The following is a 20,225-nucleotide window of genomic DNA, read 5'->3' as shown; positions in this document are numbered from 1 at the left end:
CCAAAAAAGTAAATAAATGGTTACAAGTATATTTGACAGATATGATAGTTAAAGGTACAAAACTTGTATAAAAGTATGTAGTGGAAAGTTTACATAATTAATACATTTCTTTTATCATTTATAATTTTGATAATTTATAATAACTATACTTTTGTACTTCTGTCATAATTTGCATTTTTGCAATCATTTAGGTTAGCCCTGCTTTCTTTTTCATGAAGAGGTATTGTGGTATGGATTTCAACAGCTAGTGAATTTATTATAAAAAATTTCTTCCTTAAGATAAATTACCTGTTCTGTGGGATACCCTCCTTTTTTGAAGACATTGTTCTTTTATTTTTATTATTATTTTTTAAAATATATTTTTATTGATTTCAGAGAGGAAGGGAGAGGGAGAGATAGAAACAGCAATGATGAGAGAGCATCCCTAATTGGCTGCCTCCTGCATGCCCCACACTGGGGATCGAGCCCACAACCCAGACATGTGTCCTTGACGGATTCGAACCTGGGACCCAGTTCACAGGCTGGCGCTCTATCCACTGAGCCAAACCAGCCAGGGCGACATTGTTCTTTTAAAAATTTTTTTCAATTTACATGATATATAACATGTTCATTTTAAAAGCTATACTTCTGTAAAAGCCTTAATTTTTCATTAAAGCTATATGCCTTAAGATATTAAATATTTCATAGATAAGCTTTATCTTATTTTACATTACAGGTTTTGACATTTGCATACAAGCATGCATTAGTAAATAAAATGTATGGGAGAGGCCTTAAATTTGCAACTAAACTTGTGGAAGAAAAACCAACAAAAGAAAACTGGAAAAATTGTATTCAAGTAAGTGATATTTCAGTTGTCACCATAAGGGTCACTTCAATACTGCATAGTGACAAGATACCTAAAAAGCCTCATGGTAGTGATATAACAGTACTGACTTTATCATGAATAATATTTAATCAATGTAATTTGAACAATAAAATAAATACATAAAGAGGCAGTCAAAAGCTATTTAAATTTTTTAGTCCTGTCCAGAAAACTTGTATTTAGCTTCAGGTGTTTTTAATATACACACAGTGCATTATGAATTTTGTACAGGTAGAAGACAAAGTTTTCCTTTATGAAGGAAATAATTTCTTTAAATACATATTGGCTTAATTCTAAAATGGTTGAATTTTTAGAGTTTTATATTTGATTTTCTTCATTTGAGATGATAGGCCATTATGTTATTTTATTATTATTATTTTTATTAATCCACACTCAATGATATTTTTTCTATTGATTTTTAGAGAGAGTAGAAGGGTGGGGGGAGCCAGAGAAAGAAAGGAAGGAACAGAGAAACATCGAGATGAGAGAGACACATTGATTGGTTGCCTCCTGCTCGTGCTCGAATGGGCTGGGGATTGAACCCATGACCCTTTGGTGGGCTAGTGCTCTAATCACTGAAAAACACAGGCCAGGGCTTATTACATTTTTGTATCCTCACCTGAGGATATGTTTTTACTGATTTGAGAGAGAGAGCAAGGGTAGGGGAGAGAAAAAACAGTAATGTGAGAGAGCAGTATTGATCGGTGCCTCTTGTATATCCTTGACTATGGTCAAACCCACAATCTGGGTGTGTCCTGACTGGGATTCAAACCCATGACCTTTCAGTGTATGGGATAACACACCAACCAACAACCACACCAGCCAGGGCAGCCATGATGTTATTTTATCACATATTGTACTATATTGAGTGAAATTCTGTGGTTGTCCTTTTTGCAGAAGTTAATTGTCAAGTATAAAAACTTACTGAATTCCACAGATATTATTTATTATTGACCTTGTCTTTGTGATGCGTAATTGGTTTATGCCTAAAGGGAGGTTGGGGAATGTTGGTTATGCGGTCAAGGGGCTGCTCTTTATATTTAAGGTATTCTTTGGGTGTAAAACTAACCAGTAGGTTCCTATGGAAATTTTTTATTAAACTATAGGTTATCTTTACTCTTAGACCCTTTTTTGCATACCTTTACCAGTTAAAATTGTATGACATTTTAAATTAGCTCCTTCAGATCTCTGAATAGGTTAAGAGAACTCTTTCTGGAATTAATTGTTAATAAGTCCAATCTCATCATGTAGGCTGTACTCTGCAAACTTGTACATTTGTGAAGCCAGTGATCCACCCAGACATAGATTTCAGGGGTGTTTTGTAACTTGTCTCCCCTCCACTCTGCTTCCCTGTCTGTTTTCAACTAGCAACCAGAAACATTGGCTTTGACACCTACTGGTGAATTTCCATTACATTTAGAATAAAATCCAAACTCCTCACTGTGGCCTATAAGGCCTCATGTAATCTGGCTCCTGCCTTCCTTTCTAGCCATATCTCAGATCACACTTCCCCTGTTCACTCTGCTTCTGCCACACTAGCCTCCTTTCTGCTTGGGTGAAATCCTTGGCCACACCCTGTCCACGAGGGGACCTAACTGTTCGAGCCGTACAGAAAGCTTTTCCTCAGATGACACAGTACATTCAGGCTTCAACTTAAATGTTACCTCCTAAGAGATCTCTTTCTTGACCATGTAACTTCCCAGTCACTCTGTATTATATAGTTTTATTTTTACTGTATACCTGATTTATATATATATATATATTTTTTTTTTTTTACTTATTTATTCATGTATTAACTTGCTGTTTTATTATTTGGTTTTCCTGAATTGAACATAAGTTTCTAAAAATGGGAAGTCAGTTTGTTCAGTGTTGTTTTCCCAATGCCTAATTTGACTTCTAGTGGGCACTCAGAAAAAAAAAAAATGAATGAAAGGAAACTAGATTGGTAGGAAGGGAGCAAATAAGTTAATTGGTAAGGAAAACAAAGGTTAGTAGGAAAGAGGGAAAAAGGGAGGTTGGTTCGGATGATAATAATTACTAGGGTAGGTTAGCTGGTAGGAAAGTTTATAATTGGTAGTAAGAAACTTTGGTTCATAGAAAGGAAGGTGGGTGGGTTGATGCTAGGTTGGATGGAAGGAGAGTTCTACATACTACCACATTATTACTAAATTTTTAATGCAGAATTTGCCTTAAACATTAAACTTGAAAATCTGTTGTTTAATAATGTATCACTGTGTTTTGTTATAGCTGATGAAGTTACTTGGATGGACCCATTGTGCATCTTTTACTGAGAACTGGCTCCCCATCATGTATCCTCCTGATTATTGTGTTTTCTAAACGGAGAGCCAAGACTTCAAATTTTAAAAAAGAACATTTTATAGTGGATGGACAGAAAAACAAATTTGTGGCATTTTTAGTCTAATGCATGTTTTCATCTGCTATCAAATATTGATTATTAAAATGATGTGTATTTATCAGAGACTTTGCTGGCGTGTGGCTTAATACATGTAAATCTAGACCTCTGACATCATGGTGTGTTCTTAATGCCTCACATTGCTGGCAATGGGCTGTGCCCTGACTGCCAGCACCAAGGACTTTCATTTGGGTTGCAGCTACTACATGCATGATAAGTTTTGAATAGTAACTTTTAACTGCAAACCTGTAAAATTCTATTTTTTATTTTATAAAAGAACAGGGTTTTAACATGTTCGACTTTAATTTTTCTCAATTGTATGAAGGCCTTAAAAAAGCTACATTAAGCGTAGCTAAAATTATTTATTGGACTAAAAAGTAACAGAATTTCACTTTCAGATATTTTTTTGGTTTGTCTTTTTTTTTTAACCTTTACATTCAATTAAGGGGGGAAATTTAAAGGGGCACAAATAAATAATGTGGCAATTGCTGGGGCAGAACTGCTTCTATAAATCTTCATCTTGGAGTAATTTCAGGCCAATCATTTTTAACATCCTTTTGATGTGCATAGCATCTGAATGAACCAATAATACATGTATAAGTGCCAGATAGCTAAATCTTTATCAGGTATTGTAAAGACACACATATGGTATGTTTATTAAAGTTGAAATAATGTAAACATATGAATAAATGTGCAAAACCAAGATCACAGTACACCATATACACTGATACCTTAATTTTTTAATAAATAAACGTGAATATTGAAGCTTCTTAAAGTTGGTCTTAATTTTTCATAATTAAAATTTTGGATTAGAACAAAAGTAATATAAATTCGTAGACAAAAAACTTGAGGTAATTTATAATGTTTCTGATAGACTTGCAATCATTTGAATGTTTCCAATCTTATTGTGATTAGATTTTATGTATGTTTAACTTATTTTATCTTTCTGACTATTATACTTGCTTCTCTCATCCTTTCTCCATAAAATAAATAGACACACATAGACAATATTAAAAGCCTCTCCTGACTTATAGCAAGTGTGTGTGTGCGCGCACGCACGTATGTGTGTGATTTTTAAATCTTATTTCCTTAGAATTTACTACTACATATAGAAGTTCTATTACACTGCTGGGAGAACAGCAGCCGGAAGCTGGCTGGCATCCTGGGCCTGGTTCCTGCCAACTCTGTTGTTAACTAACCAGGATGCCCGCATAATTAAAAAAAAAAAAAAGTTCTACCAGTAATCTTGTCTAATTGTTCATAACTGGTTTCTGGTAATTGATTCCTTTATTTGATTAATACATTAGAGCTTTATGAAAAAAATAGAAATATGCATGCCAACGTTTTGCATACAATTTCTGAACCATCTAGAGTCTGAAGTCCATCAATGACCAGCTACATGCCTGTTCCCTCACAAACACTTTCACCTACATACATACAGGTCTCCCGATAAACACAGGTTCAGTCCAATAAAAAAAATTGAGAAGCTCAGAAAAGATAGGTTACTTCCTAAGGTCATGCTGCTGATTATTAATTACAAAACCTGTTTTATAATCTAGGTTTTGCTATATTTGGTAAGTACCATCTGCTTGCACAGAGCTTCTGGGTCAGCTAGAGGTGAGAGCTTGGGTCCTTCTCAAGTCTTTCCTAAGGATGTGTACTGTGTGCGTGCCCTTCTAGGTGCTCAGGAGTTTGTCAGAGCTTTCAAAGCCCCTATGAACATATTTCCTTTTAAGCTTTTTGATTAGCCCAACAGTTATCCACCATTTCAGGCAGCCACAAAATTACACAATTGCCTATAATTATCTGGACAGCCACTGGAAAAGGCCTCGGCCTAAGAGAGATCTGACTTTTCAGATAGGACTGCATTTCCAGTCGTGTAAACCAAATTCTTTCTAGAATCTGACTAAACCTGTCTAATAAAGACTGATTTGCACTTGGGGGTATTCTAGAAAACAACCAGATAAGTTAAATAATGACAATTCTCTGGAAATGGAAGTTTGGAGGAGCTCCCAACCCTATGTGGCTCCCTCCAATGACTGCCAGGCTGCTTTTCAGGACTACCATGGAGCTGGAGATGGAATGGGGATTGGGCGAATTAAAACATCATGAAATACACACACTGCTCTGAGATTCAGCCATTTTAATTGCACAAACATGCCTCAGATTGCTACATGCCTTTGGTTAATTTTAGGAATTCTGAAAAAGTTGCTTTTGATAATTTTTGCTTGTTTCCCCATGGCTTAATGGAGAGAATTTTCAGAGGTGCTTCTGCATTGATGAAATGGTCCACATTGCAGTGACGTATTTTTCTTTTTAGCACAAGAATTTAGTAACCAATTTTAATGGAATTTTAAAATTAGAAACTTCCTGATTATATATTTATTTTGAAGTACTACTTTATGAGTGACATCAAGATACAATACATTCTAGGATCCTTCAAATAAGACTTATTTTTGCACAAAATCATCATTCCAGGGCTCCCAAATATTGACTTTATCCTTCAGGTTTTGATTTTTGTTTTGTTTTTTTAACGTGGAAGAGTTTTGGATATACGCTTTAAGAAAGGTATGGTTCTGCAGGTGCAATTAGTGGCTGGGCCCTCCTGACAGGCTGGTCAGTGCAGCCTGAACATCTATGATGCAAAACAGTCTTGACTACTGCACAGCAGGGAGTTGGCTGTACCCTTCTAGGGCAATGTATTGTTTTAGTATCATATTGCTCCTGCTTTGGGGAGAGGATTTCAAAGAAGTGTGTGTTTAAGCTCTGTCCTCTCAAGGTTCTGATGTGAAAAACCACAATTCCAATATCAAGGCCAGATGTCACTGTTTTCACTAGGTGACATCTAGTGACTTTTAAGATAGGACTGCATTTCTAGAATCTGATATGCCAGTTCATATCCAAAATGTGAATAGAATGCATATCAACTGGAAATATATCATTTTCATTTTATGTAGGATTTTAAAAGTTATTAACATGTCTCAATGATTCTGTGTACCAAGGTACCTCAAAACTCATTGGTTTTAATAATCATTACTTTTCCTCATGAGTGTAACTTGGCTGGAGTTTAAACTGGACTTAGCTTATATGGTTCCAAGCCTGTCATTAAAATGTATAATTTACAGGAAGAAGAGAAGATAGAGGGACTATTAAAAGATACCTTGGTAATGCAGTGGGCATAATGCAGCAAGTAAAAATGCTATAGAACAGACTACCCAACTGCAAAAAGAAAGGCAAGATGGAGAATCTGAAGATTTGATTTGGGGTGATGAGTATACAGATTATGTATTACAGAAGTGTACATTTTAAACTATATAATTTTATTAGCCAATGTAACCCAATAAATTTAATTTTTAAAAATCTAAAAAAAAAAGGGACATGCCAATCAAGCAATTAATCAAAGATGTGGACCTTATTTGGGTCCTTATTCAAACAAACTCAAAATGTCATAACATGAGAAAATTGGAAATGGGAACTGATTTTTAATATATTAATAGTATTAATACAAAAATTGTATATAAAATGTTTTTTAAATGTGATATGGTTATGTGTCATATAGATATGAACAGAATATACAGAAGAATGGATATGTCTTCAAATTTATATAGGAGCAAAGAAGTGGGTGGAGATTTAGATGAAATAAGATTTGCCATGAGTTGAATAAAAATTTACGGGGGTGAGTTTTCATAATACTTTTGTCTATTTATTTAAACAGCATTATTGAGTTATAGTTGCCATATAATAAACTACATACTTAAAGTATACAACTTATCTGTTTTATACACTGAATGGCCAGATTATTATGACCACCCGATGTTTGTAGGCAAATTAGCCATACACTGCATCATATGGGATATGGAAGCCAAAGGCCTGTTCAAACACCTTTGCTGTCTGCAGTTACCAAGACAAAACGTCTCCAATTCACACAGGAACATAAGGATTGGACAGTCGAGCATTGGAAAAAAGTCACGTGGTCCAATAATCACATTTCCAGTTGCATCATGCTGATGGCAGAGTGAGAATTTGGCGGAAACAGCATGAAAGCATGCACCCCATATGCATGAGTACAACCCTTCAAGCTGGTGGGGGCAGTGTTATGTTTTGGGGCATGTTTTCCTGGCATGATTTGGGCCCTTTAATTCGTGTGGAACAACGTCTGAATAGCACAACATACCTAAGTATCGTTGCTGATCAGGTTCATCCTATTATGTTGAAGGCATATCCCAATGGAGATGGCTTCTTCCAACAAGACAATGCGCCATGCCATGGTGCTCGTATTGTGCAGGAGTGGTTTCAAGAACATGGGGGAGACTTTACCTTGCTTAGGTGGCCCCCACAATCACCAGATCTCAATCCAATTGAGCATTTGTGAGACGAAGTTAAAAGAGCCATCAGGCAGCTGGTTCCACAACCATCAAATCTCACAGAACTGGACAGTGCTATTCATCAGGCATGGTGTCAGATTCCTCGCATCACCTTTCAACATCTCGTGGAGCCAATGCCAAGAAGAATCGCCGCAGTATTGAAGGCAAAAGGTGGCCCAATGAAGTACTGATGGGGTGGTCATAATAATCTGGCCACTCAGTGTATATTCACTAGAGGCCTGGCACACGAAATTCGTGTGCAGGTATGGTCCCTAGTCCTGGCCTGCAATCAGGGCCATCTTGCCCAGCTGCCTGCAGCCGGCCCTGCCCCCTGCCACCACCCATCCCAGGTTCCCCATTCGCCATCAGGTGATGGGAGCCTGATGGCCGGGGGAGAGGGACCAAGAGGTTGGCCGTTCTGCCTGCTCCCTGGCCCCGTCCCCTGCCGCCACTCACCCCAGTTCCCCATTTGCCATTGGGTGATCGGAGCCTACTGGCCAGAGAAAGGGACCAAGAGGTGGTCAGTGCGCTTCATAGTGACTGGTCCAGCGGTCATTCTGGTTGTTCTGCCATTAGGGTCAATTTGCATATTACCCTTTTATTATATAGGATAGAGGGCCGGTGCATGAGTGGGGGCAGGCCGGCTTGCCCTGATGGGAGCCCCGGATCAGGGTGGGGGTCCCCACTGGGGGGTGGGGCCAGCCGTGGTCATTCTCGTCTCTGGTCGTTCTGGTCGTTCTGTCGTTTCAGTCACTGGGCTTTTATTATATAGGATATTTTCCTATAATAAAAGTTTAAAGACAAAAATTCTATATAACTAATCAATCTCTCTTTACTAAAAGGATAAACTTCTATCCCTTTAGAAAATAAGAAAATAAAGATGATCATCATATACCTTTGTCCTGGGAATGTGAAAGATAACTATTTGAAAGTTTGAGACTTATGGGGCAGGTCCCATAACTATACTAGTTACTTTCTTACATTTCTCTATATCGTGGGCTTTAAGAGGAGATTTGAAAGCAAATTTGCATATTTTATTGGATTTATTGGGATGACATTAAATTCTATAGGTTTTAGATAATTCTACAATACATCATTTGTATATTGTGTGTTCACCACCCCAAGTCAGTTCTTCCATCATCATTTATCCCCCCTTAACCCTCATCTACCTCACCTCATCCCCCTTTCCCTCTGGTAATCTTGACACTGTTGCCTGTGTCTATTTCTTCCTTTTTTTTTGTTTAATCCCTTCACTTTTTCAGCCAAGCTCCCCCGCAACCCTCTCCTCTCTGACAGCTGTCAGTCTGTTCTCTATATAAATTTGTTTCTATTTTGTTTACTAGAGGCCCGATGCACGAAATTCATTCAAGAGTAGGCCTTTCTTCCCCTGGCCCGGCTTCCCTCACAGCCCTGGCTTCGCCTGGAAGGTCATCCAGTCTAATTAGCATATTATGCTTTTATTATTATAGATTTTGTTCATTAGATAACAGATAAGTGAAATCATATGGTACTTCTCTTTCTCTGACTTATTTCACTTAGCATAATACTCTCCAGGTCCATCCATACTCTCACAAAGGGTAAGATTTCCTTTTTACCTCTGAGTAGTATTCCATTATGATAATGTACCACAGCTTTTTTGTCCACTCCTCTACTGATGGGCACTTGGCTGTTTCCAAATCTTGGCTGTTGTAAATAATACTGCAATGAACATAAGGGTGACTATATTCTTTTGAATTAGTGTTTCAGTTTTTTTGGATAAATTTCCAGAATTGGAATCGCTGGATCAAAAGGCAGTTCTAATTTTAATTTTTTGAAGTGTCTCCATATTGATTTCCACAGTGGCTGCACCAATCTGCACAAGGGTTCCTTTTTCTCCACATCCTCCCCAATAATTGTTATTTATTGATAGCCATTCTGACAGGTGTGAGGTGATATTTCATTGTGGTTTTAATTTGCATTTCTCAGATGATCAGTGAAATTAAGTCTCTCTTCATTTGTCTATTGACCATTTGTATGTCCTCTTTGGAGAAGTGTCTTTCAGGTTCTTTGCCCATTTTTTTAATTGAAGTCTTGTTTTTGGTGTTGAGTTTTATAATTTTGCCCTGGCTGGTGTGGCTCAGTTAGTTGAACGTCATCCTGTGCACTGAAAGGTCGCTGGTTCAATTCCAAGTCAGGGCACATACCCAGGTTGTGGGCTTAATACCCAGTGGGAGGCTTGCAGGAGGCAACTGATCAATGTTTCCCTCTCACATTGATGTTTCTCTCTCCTTTCTCTTTTCCTCTCTCTAAAAATCAATAAAAACATATTGTTAAAAAGGGAGATAATAAAATGTTAGAATAATCCCAATATCAAAGTTCCATAATTTTATGTTATCTGTATGTGACACTGAAAAATAGGAGAGAAAGAAATCAACCATTTTTTTTTTCTTTCTTACCTTCTGGGCATCTGAACTACCCTTTTCTGGAAGTGCAAACTTTTTCTGAAACCAAGTCAAATCTTTATGAGCACGATCTCAAAAATAACTCCTAGGAAAATTAAAATAAAGAAAATTGGCATCCAGTCATTTTGAGAAGTCCAGGTGTAGAAGGTCCTATAAGTTCAAAATGCATTATCTTCCAATCCACTCATCACAGCTTTTTTTTTTTTTAAATATATTTTATTGATTTTTTACAGAGAGGAAGGGAGAGAGATAGAGAGCTAGAAACATCAATCAGCTGCCTCCTGCACACCCCCTACTGGGGATGTGCCCACAACCAAGGTACATGCCCTTGACCGGAATCGAACCTGGGACCTTTCAGTCCGCAGGCCAACGCTCTATCCACTGAGCCAAACTGGTTACGGCATCACAGCTTTTAAAATTAAAAAAATTGCTGACATTTTTAAATATGTGAAATTATCATTCTGAAGTCCTCCTCATCTCATAACCACATGCAGCACTCTGCCAGAAAAAAAATTTCTAGGGCTTCTCAGTATCTTATCAAGGGCAGCAGTGATTAAATAAAGTTAGGTGTCAGAGTGGGTGTTTAACTGTGTTCATAGCAATTTACTTTAGCAATAATGAGATGTGTGGTGCTATAGAATTTTTACTTAAAAAATTTTTGTTGTTAATCCTCTCTCAAGGATATTTTTCCATTGATTTTTTTAGAGATAGTGGAAGAGAGAGGGAAAGACAGAAACATCGATTGCCTCCGGCACATGCCCTGACCAGGGCAGGGCTGGGGAGGAGCCTACAACCAAGGTACATGGGCTTGCCTGCAATCGAACCTGGGACCTTTTGGTTGGCAGGCCAACGCTCTATCCACTGAGCAAAACCAGCTAGGGCTAAAAATTTTTAAATAATCCTCTATTAGTTTCACAAAAAGAAACACAATTCTAAGGGTAGTATAGGTGAGTTATCACTGCCCCATAATTCAAATGTAGAATAAAATTGACTGGACATACCATTTCCTATTACCACCAGGAATAGTACATTTTATGCTTTTTTTCTAATCAGGAAAATAAAAATGTAAGGTTGCCAGATTTAGAAAAAAACAAAGCTAGATGACCTAGTTTAAATTTAAGATAAATGCCAAATAATTTATTATTATTAGTATACCTCATTGTTATGTAGGACATGAGAGCTCGTCTCTAATGGGTCTGCAGATTATTTTTTAACTTTAAAGCATCTACTTTTATATTTCCTTTTACTGGATGGATCTGTTGTTCCTCTTCAACAATCTACCATTATGCTGAAAACCAAAGTTAGATTTTACCATGGTCTCCAGGCAAATTTCCTTTTCACCCTGGCTGGTGATTCCAAGAAGTAGCTACTACTGTGATGCGTCCTGTTGTCAGAATAGGGTGGGGCAGAGTAAGTCCTGCTCACTTTTTTCCCCTCAAATTTCAGTCACAAAGTAGTGACAGTATGGACTATTAATGAAAATGTTAACACTACCTTGGATTTAGAGTACTTTCCCTTTGAAGATATAATTCTTAGTCTTCACTTATTCAAGGTGAGTTGAGGAAAGAAATATTACTCTTTATAAATAGTGTTCAGGCCTCTTTGGTCACATAAGTTTGAGTGCAAGGAAGATATTTGGGGCTCTTACTGTCCCAGAGGGTGAAAGACAGTAAGATCAAAGGCACATTTTAAATGTCAGAGTTTACAGTCTTTCAGTCTACTGGACCATAGCCTCCAGGTAGTTACATGCTTAATTTAGGTTTAACTGTTATCTTGGGGTTATCTTTGCAAAGAATATCTTTGTAGAATACATGGTAGGCATTCATTACTTCTAGAAAAAACTTCAGCAATTCCTCTGGATTTCAGGGTAAAGTACACCCTCCTCTCTGACTCTTCACCTACATAGGGTGATTTTTTAAATTTTTTCCTATGAAATAATAATGCAACTGGCAAAACAATCTCTTGCCTATGGCAGGCATTCTCTAATTCATTTAATGTAACTACCTTAAAGGGGATTCAATGTTTTAACACTTTACTCTCTAGTTCCTTAGATTTTTCAGAGCTTATGGCACTGAACCTTTATTAGTATACCACTGAATAGCTCTTATAAAAACTGAAAAGGAACTTCTGTGTAACTCTCATGCTGATGCTTAAGTTTGCAGAGGTAAAGGGTATCCCCCTCCAGGGCTCTGTCATTCATATTTGTTACTTAATTTCCTTGCCTACTAATAAAAGTACAATTACCTAGTTTTCAGCACAAATGAAACACTTCTGTCCTTTGCACTGGAGACCTCTCATGTCAGTCTCAAGTGAGAAGAATTAAAAGTAAATGCTAACCCTGGCTGGTGTGGTTGAGTTGGAGTATTATCCTGTACACAAAAAGATGGTGAATTCAATTCCAAGTCAGGGCACATACCCAGATTGTGGGTTCAATCCCTGGTTGGAGTATGAGCAGGAGGCAACTGATCAATGTTTCTCTCTCATCCTCTAAAATCAATAATAAAATAAATTTAGTTTATTAAAAAATAAATGTTAAGCTAAATTTATTTTAAAAAATCATAGATAATAAAAAATAATGAACACCAGAGAAATCACATTACTAACAGTAATAGACACTACAGGAAAACACTCAGGAAAAAAACTGAAGTTTTAAAAAATCTATATTGATTAATGTCACATTCTTTGAGCTATTTAAACATTGTGAACTAGGTTTTTATTCTTTATGTACCAGGAAAAAAGTCCCAATTATAGGCGTGTGAATAACAATATAAAATCAGGATTGCTCATAACGGTTAGAAATTCTGTGAATATCATATAGGTCACTACAACAAATATTTATTGAATAATGAAAGCATAAGTCATTCAATAAGTAACTAAAAACTGCTTTATATATACAAAGGTGAGTAAAAACTATTCCCTGACTTAAAGGAGTATGTAATTTAAGTGGTATGGATTAGATATGTTAATAACCTACTGAGAAGACAAAGTGTGATTAACATCAAAGAGCAAGATATTATGTGGGTTCCAAGGAGAGATATTTGTGTAGTCCATGTTACCTAGAGTACTGTGTACAGCAAGTATGTCAAACTCACGGCTGACAGGCCACACGCCTCATTTATTTATAAACAAGGTGTATAGGTTTAGAGAATGGGGAAAATAAGGCTAAAATGTTGATAGGGCCTATTTTGCAGGGCCTTAAATTAAGGACTTTAACCTTAATAATCACCTTTGAACATCTCCCAAGTTTTTGAGTTGGAGGTATCAAGTGGCTTACTGAAGCAAGGAGACAATGAAATAGGAAAATCAATTAGGTTTCTGCAATTATACAGATGAGATTGTTGAGGGCCTGAATTAGTGACTAAATTTACTATAGTAAAATGAGTGTTGCTTTCCTTTTTTAAAGATGACACTCCTCTGCAAAATTACTTTCTCAACTGCAAAGAAATGACAAAAGTTTCACTGTAACAAAATTCAAATGTTTAATTTTTTCAAACTTAACTATATTAATAAAAATAAATTATATTTAGACTGTCTTCAACATTTGTGCATCATCTTTATAGAACTATGCTTTCAAAACACATTTTGTAAAATACATCAATTTCACAATTAAAACATGTTTTATAAATGGGGGAACATTAAAGAACATTAAGTTAGTTGAAAATATACCTCATAATGCTGAGAGTTATGCTGTTCTTTATCAAATTAACTGTATTTGTATTCAAAATAACATGGCTTTTAATTAAAGACAATTATTTCTTGTCCCTTTCAGTGATTTCCTGAATCCAAAACAAAATTTGTGTATTTATTTCTTTGAAAACATCATTCGTTGACCGTCCTTTCACTGCCATGGAATGATTTGCCTTCTCAATCCAGTGGATTTTATTAGGAGCTTGCATTTTCTGTGCGACTTTCTCCAACAAGTTCTAAAGGAAAAAAGAAGAGGATACTAGACTAATGATCTATTTGTGTCTAATAAAAATACTCTCTCTCTTCTGCCCCACCTACACTAGCATCCATTCACTAAATATTCATTAAATGCCTACTCAACGAACAACGTTTAAGGCAAAGGAATGTGCAAGGAAATGTCTACTGAAGTGGCCGGAAGTCCCCCATCTCTCAGAAACAGCAATAGTACAGAACAGATCAAGTATTTAATGTTGATGATAAAAATTAAATTATAGAGCCAAAAAAAATCTACTAAAAATATTTTCCCCAAAGAAATTATATGCTCTAGGCTAGGAAATACACTGATATTTACTAATATGTACAAGTTACTATTTTTTTCCTCAAGAGTCAATTTTATAAAAAATTGGAGAATCTGCTTGAAAGTTGAAATGATAAACCAAATGTAGTCTAGTAATCCCCAACTCATAAGATTCAGATTAATCATTTCCCAAGTAAAAAGTTAATCCATTTACCAATTCTTACAGGGAGATTAATTTTGTCATTATGCTTATTTTAGGTTCTCCAAAGCAACAGGGCAACTAATTCACAACTCGAATTAGTCAAATCAGCATCTCTTTACCAGTAAAAAGACTGGCTACTGCAGGTAATATATTGTTCCCAACATATCTGTCTTTCTTGCTCTCTCATGCACAAAAATATCAAGTTGTAATTCACCTTTTCACACATTTCATCTGCTGAGCCTGACACAAATAGTACAGGATCTTTTATACGAAAGAGATCTTCATCTCTAAGTTTATGCTGCTGTTTAGGATGGTGCAGTGGATAAGAAATACAAACGAGACCTCGAACAAAATCATTAGCATCAGCTGGCTCAATATGACACATTACAGAAGCAGCTGCTCTTGAGCCCATTGAACGACCTAAAAAACAATTAAAATTAAGTTGTTTGAAGTATAAACATTCACAAAGTAGTGGGGATAATGTGGCAAATTAAATTTCATTTAGTTTATCCATCGTATTTGTCTATCAACAAATTAACTCTAAAAGGTGGCAAATAGCAAGTCATAATGGAAACTTACAAGCTGTGAAGAGGTAAAAATTAATCCTAAATCAATTTAAAAGAAAGGAATTATTTTTCTGAAGGATTGTGAAAATCCTCATGAAGGAATCATATGAGAGGTGAACCAGATGTATAAATAAAAGGAGAAATCTTTGGGCTATAATACATATATATGAGGTTTAAATTTGCTATAAATATATAAAGTACTTTGATGTCATACAAGTAAGTGACTTTCCAGAACAAAACAAAAAAAATCCTTAAATTAGCTTCCTGTAATCTATTTTAATTCTCAATGACCTAGTCCTATATTTAAAAACAAGTATTGTAACTTACCTCCAAGGAAAACACCTGCAAGTTTGTATTCTGAGGTCTTGAGGTAACTCTAAAAAAAAAAAAATTCAACAAAAAATTATCAATTCTTCTATAAAACATTCCATTGGGAAAATCAACATATATTTCTCATCATTACTGAAATGTATGAAAATCTTTGCAAAGACAACCACAAATTCTTAAGAGATTCTTCTTGAAAGAGGTAACTAATTCTTTGCTCTTCTGGTGATGCCTTCACTGTCAAATCATGTTGGGTAATACAGGCAAATATGTAAAGCAAAAAAACCCATTTCATCAGTCTAAAGAAGTCCAACATTAAAATACCTTTACAGAAGAACAAGATATATATATAGATGGAAAGATATAGACAGATATGCCAGTAAAAGCTTCCAACTAATACAAAATTTGATAATAATACTAACATCTTAATTTAAAGCTCTGAAAAACGTAGTAAGCTTAGAGTAATTTGGATTAAAAGAAATTTCAGCCCTGGCCAAGTAGCACAGTTGGTTAGAGCATCGTCCCCATACACCAAGATTGCGGGTTTGATCCCTGGTAGGAGACATATGAGAATCAACCCATGAATACATAAATAAGTGGAACACATATCTGTCAAAATCAATAAAAAATAAAAGAAATTTCAGATTTACGTTATACAGGGATTTTATAGTTTCCAAATAACATATATAGAAAACCATGATAAATGTGTACATTCATATTATAGTAGGCAAAATATAACTGTATTCTAAAGTTAAATAATTCCAGTAAAAAAATTACATCATAAGTAGCTTCACTGGCAGTATCATGGAGTGATGTGAGCACTAATCTCCATGGAAACTTCAGATACTGCTGAGTTTCTAAGAAAACTCATTTAAAGATATTTAAATTAAATCAAATGACTGCTAACAAAATTTGTCTTAAATTTATTAAGAATTTTAACAGAATTTTGTTATAAGTAAATACAAAGAAAATTTCTTACCAAAACTGATTTATATGCCTTAATTCTATGTACAATATTAAGGCCTTTACAGGTAAACCTCAGGGAAAAAAAACCATGAGATGCAAGATGGGATGCCAGTGACATCAAATGAGGAAGATTCATATCTCCTGAAGCTCCATGTGTAAGAATTATTCCATATGTTAAGCTCTTGTTAGGTACCAAACAAACAGCATCTAGTAATTTATTCCCAAAAGGTATTTTCAATTTAACCTGGAATTCAAAAGAATAGAGAGATCAGAAATTACTTCCTTGCCTATTCAGACAACTGAATAACTAAATGTTCTTCAAGATCCATGATTCATGTAACAGTCTCTGATTTAAAAGCAATGCTATTAATAATAGCTAATAGTTAAATACTTATTGTGTGTCAGGTACTATTCTAAGTTTTTTATAGTTATTAACACATTTAACCTTCCTAATAATACTATGAGGCAAATACTATTATTATCTCAATTTTATAGATGAGGAAACTGAGGCACAGTAGGTTAAGTAACATGCCCAAGATTATATATAGACACTAGCTGGATTCAAACTTAGGCAGTCTGCTCTAAAGTCCTTACTTTTAACCATTAGTGCTATACTGCTGCTCACAATACAAGCTGAAAATAAGAAAATTACTCTGGAACCATATGACTACCAAACAACATCAAAGAATCTTGAAGATGCAGAACATATGAAAATATGTATTACCTCTGTATGACTCATTTTCACTGTTGAATAACAAACTTAAAGTGCATTACATCTGAGGAGCAAAGGACATCTCCCTGAAAAGAAGATCCTATTGTGAAAGGTGGGTTGGCAAACATGGATATGATACAAGAACTATAAATGAACACATTCAGTAGCTGAAATAAACACATTTAGAACTACTTCTCTAAGAACTGGTATCTTTACATATGCATTAATTATTTTCAATAATTAAGTTCCTATGGGCACTCAGAATAGGTTATAGGGCCAGGTGTGGGGCTGACAGATGTCATATAATACAAAGCCAATGTGTTACCTTAACATGGAAGCTCTGAGAAAATTCTTCTCAAAAGAGGATGCTGTATGTTGATATATATAGATATATTCTAAGCATATTTATTCTCAACTATCTTTAACTTAATTTCACAGCATATTTCTATTAACCCATTTCCTTCACCATTGTTCTCACCGCTCCCTCTCACCATGCAAAAGTATATACCCACACCATCTGTTATGTGACTTTGCAGAACTTCCCAATAGGAAGAGTGTATATCAACCCTATTGACTTTGGGTTTGGCTATGGAACTTGCTTTAACAGAATATATGTAAAGGGTTCAATGTGCCTTTTATGAGCAGGAGAAGGGCAAATTTCCAGAAACTCTCACCCTCAGCCATGAGAAAAGCATGCTCCAGGTATTTTTGTTTTTTAAGCCTGGGCCCCAGAATGAAGACACATGGAGCAGATCTGAACCCAAAACTAAAGCCTGGAGTGCGGGCTAATCAGATCTAAACCACTGAATAACCATGACATGTTGGAAGCCACTGAGAGTTTAGGGTTGTTACCCAGCACTCCTTACTACTGTAAAAAACCTCTTATTGTTCAGGATATTATCAACATCAGGAACTCCATTATTCATCTTTTCTTTCCATTAACATTTTTTAATTCACTGGATATGTTCAAAAGATACCAAAAATATACAGTGGTTTCCCTCATTCTACTGTTGTCTTGCCACCAAGATCTCTTCTCCAAAGGCACCACAATATTATCCATTTCTTACATATTTTTCTAGATACTTTCTATGTACACATACCCCTCCTTTTTCTTTTTATAAACTGGTGATATCTTTCTTTGACCCCCACCACACACACTTTATAACTTGATTATTCTTTTCTTTATATAATAAGCATCTTTCATTGTGTTATGGCTGCAGAATACTCCAAGGAAGGGTTAAACATAATTTATTTCACCATCTGTTAATGAATTTTGAGACTGCTTCTAATCTCTTGCTAAAATAGTATTGCAATGAGTAGCATTGTACTTTTATTTTCACGTGTGTAAATATATCTATAATATAAATTATGACAGAGGAACTGCTGTGTCAAAGGGTATATTCATTTGTGACTAATTTTGTAAAGAATGCATTTTATTTTTGAATGGGTAATATATGCACATGTACGAACTTTTTAAAAGAACAATTATGTATATAGTTGTTTCCTCACACTTTCCCACCAGCCACCACATTCTTTTCTCTTCCCATAAGCAACCACTGTGTTCAATTTATTATTTTCCCTTATATGTGTAGGCGTGTGTAGAAAAATTTTCTTATTTGAGCCTGAAGGGTATTAGTCTGACTGCAAAAGTTCTGGGATTTGAGTGGGAGAAGGGTGAAGCAGTGTCCGTTTTCATAAACGTAACCCCATTATTAACTGTGCCGGAAGTCCTCTGTTTAATTCTCAAGATAATGGGAGAAAGGTGTGAATGGGAAAAGAAATCCAGATCTAATTCGTTTTCAAATAGATGTTACCCAAGTCTTTACCTAAGCCCTCTACATCCATCCTCAGCACCATGACTTTCACGGCCAGTTTCTGTGCAGTCTTAAGATGTCTGTGGTTTATATACAACTAGAGGCCCAATGCACAAAATTCGTGCAAGGGGCTCGGCCCTTGCAGCCCAGGCTTCGCCTGGAAGGTCCTCTGGCTGCCCGGTCTAATTAGCATGTTACGCTTTTATTATTATAGAAGACTGCTCCACAGTATTCCCCGCTGCTGGTTCAGAGCTAAGCTAAGATGTGCTAAGACATTTCCTTTCTAGTGCCCAGTATTTGATTGCTTTGTTTCCTTTCCCCTTCTCACCATCCTTGTGGATTTGTCTTTTTTTAAAAAAATATATTTTATTGATTTTTTACAGAGAGGAAGGGAGAGGAATAGAGTCAGAAACATCAATGAGAGCGAAACATGGATCAGCCACCTCCCGCACATCCCCCACCAGGGATGTGCCCGAAACCAAGGTACATGCCCTTGACCAGAATCGAACCCGGGACCCCTCAGGCCGCAGGCTGATGCTCTATCCACTGGGCCAAACTGGTTAGGCTGGATTTGTCTTTTTTTAAAAATCCCTTTACTGTAACTCTAGTGAGATTTCAGGAGGGCGTAGAGTCAGATACGAGTACTCAACCCACTATGCTAACCCAGAACGCTCCACCATTCCTCCACAACTTGGGCTTTCGCTTTCAGGAAAACTCTACTCCCTTCCTGTAGATGGGCCGTCGGTCTGTTCTCCAGAACTGGAGCCCACGTCCCGGAGCCCACGTCCCGGAGCTCTCGGGAAACACTGCACGGTCCCAGGACAGCCCCCCCACACCCCGGTCTAGACAGGCTGGGTGGTGGTCTCCGGCTCTGGGTCCCCACGGGGCGGGTGGAAAACCTCGCTCAGTTTCGGCATCTTGGGCCGCCAGCGGAGCAAACACCGTCGACCTCACCAAGACGCCGAGCGGCGAGGGGACCATCCCCGCACACACCGCCTGCAGCGTCCCCACGGCGTCGGCGTTCACGAGAGACTTTTCTGACTAACGCGCAGGGCGCAGGAAGGGGTCGCATCTCAGGCTAAAGCATCGAACACGCCACGACCACTGTCCCTTCCCGTCGGGAAACGGGCCCCGCGGGCGCCGGCCGGCAGGTGCAGCTCAGTGGTTGAACGTGGAGCCAGGAGCCCAGAGCCAGGGCTGCAGGCCGACTCCCTGCGGGGGGCGGGCAGGAGGCGGCCCGCAGCTGATGTCTCTCTCATCCATGTTTCTCTCTCTCTCCCTCTCCCTTCCTCTCTGAAATCAGTAAAAATAAAACACGTAAAAAAAAGAAAAGAAAAATGTGTGCTATTAAGTCGAC

At 36.9% G+C, this 20,225-nt stretch overlaps 2 protein-coding genes and 1 long non-coding RNA gene across 7 annotated transcripts in view; 2 read left to right on the top strand and 1 right to left on the bottom strand.

Annotated features, from left to right (window-relative positions):
- The window catches only part of TPP2 (tripeptidyl peptidase II), an 83,969-nt gene extending 79,924 nt beyond the window's left edge, over nucleotides 1-4,045 (top strand). For all 3 annotated transcript variants that reach the window (XM_005858187.2, XM_005858186.2, XM_014528233.1), the window contains 2 exons: nucleotides 716-835; nucleotides 3,110-4,045. In XM_005858187.2, the coding sequence (XP_005858249.1) occupies nucleotides 716-835; nucleotides 3,110-3,199 (210 nt within the window). In that variant the 3' untranslated portion in view covers nucleotides 3,200-4,045. The remainder of the gene's footprint in view (nucleotides 1-715; nucleotides 836-3,109) is intronic.
- A 6,029-nt stretch (nucleotides 4,046-10,074) lies between these two features.
- TEX30 (testis expressed 30) lies at nucleotides 10,075-17,146 on the bottom strand. 3 transcript variants are annotated; one of them, XR_001359408.1, is made up of 7 exons: nucleotides 17,067-17,146; nucleotides 16,356-16,586; nucleotides 15,380-15,428; nucleotides 14,701-14,906; nucleotides 13,747-14,003; nucleotides 11,310-11,464; nucleotides 10,075-10,165 (listed from the first exon to the last, which is right to left on the bottom strand). XR_001359408.1 is itself a non-coding variant. In XM_005858185.2 (5 exons), exons 1-5 carry the CDS (start codon nucleotides 17,079-17,081, stop codon nucleotides 13,830-13,832), a joined length of 675 nt encoding a protein of 224 aa, XP_005858247.1. In that variant the 5' UTR covers nucleotides 17,082-17,146; the 3' UTR covers nucleotides 13,543-13,829. The 3 variants fall into 3 exon arrangements, 1 of the variants encoding a protein (XP_005858247.1); XR_001359407.1 differs by lacking the exon at nucleotides 11,310-11,464; XM_005858185.2 differs by lacking the exons at nucleotides 10,075-10,165; nucleotides 11,310-11,464 and having other exon boundaries at nucleotides 13,543-14,003.
- The window catches only part of LOC106723701, a 13,367-nt gene continuing 8,595 nt past the window's right edge, over nucleotides 15,454-20,225 (top strand). The window contains exons 1-2 of the long non-coding RNA XR_001359412.1: nucleotides 15,454-15,972; nucleotides 17,350-17,351. This is a non-coding gene — a long non-coding RNA (uncharacterized LOC106723701). The remainder of the gene's footprint in view (nucleotides 15,973-17,349; nucleotides 17,352-20,225) is intronic.

The sequence above is a fragment of the Myotis brandtii genome, unplaced genomic scaffold, assembly GCF_000412655.1.
Source record: "Myotis brandtii unplaced genomic scaffold, ASM41265v1 scaffold116, whole genome shotgun sequence".
Taxonomy (NCBI): Eukaryota; Metazoa; Chordata; class Mammalia; order Chiroptera; family Vespertilionidae; genus Myotis; species Myotis brandtii.
The sequence above is the reverse complement of the archived record's forward strand: the minus strand, read 5'-3'. Positions and strand labels throughout refer to the sequence as shown.

Bases quoted from the DNA above. Each gene is read 5' to 3' on its own strand.
- TEX30 (XM_005858185.2), bottom strand. The intron at 14,907-15,379 runs GTAAGTTACAAT...ATTGTTTTTTAG, and splicing joins TGCAGGTGTTTTCCTTGGAG to GTCGTTCAATGGGCTCAAGA. The intron at 14,004-14,700 runs GTGAATTACAAC...TTTTTCCTTTAG, and splicing joins CAGATGAAATGTGTGAAAAG to AACTTGTTGGAGAAAGTCGC.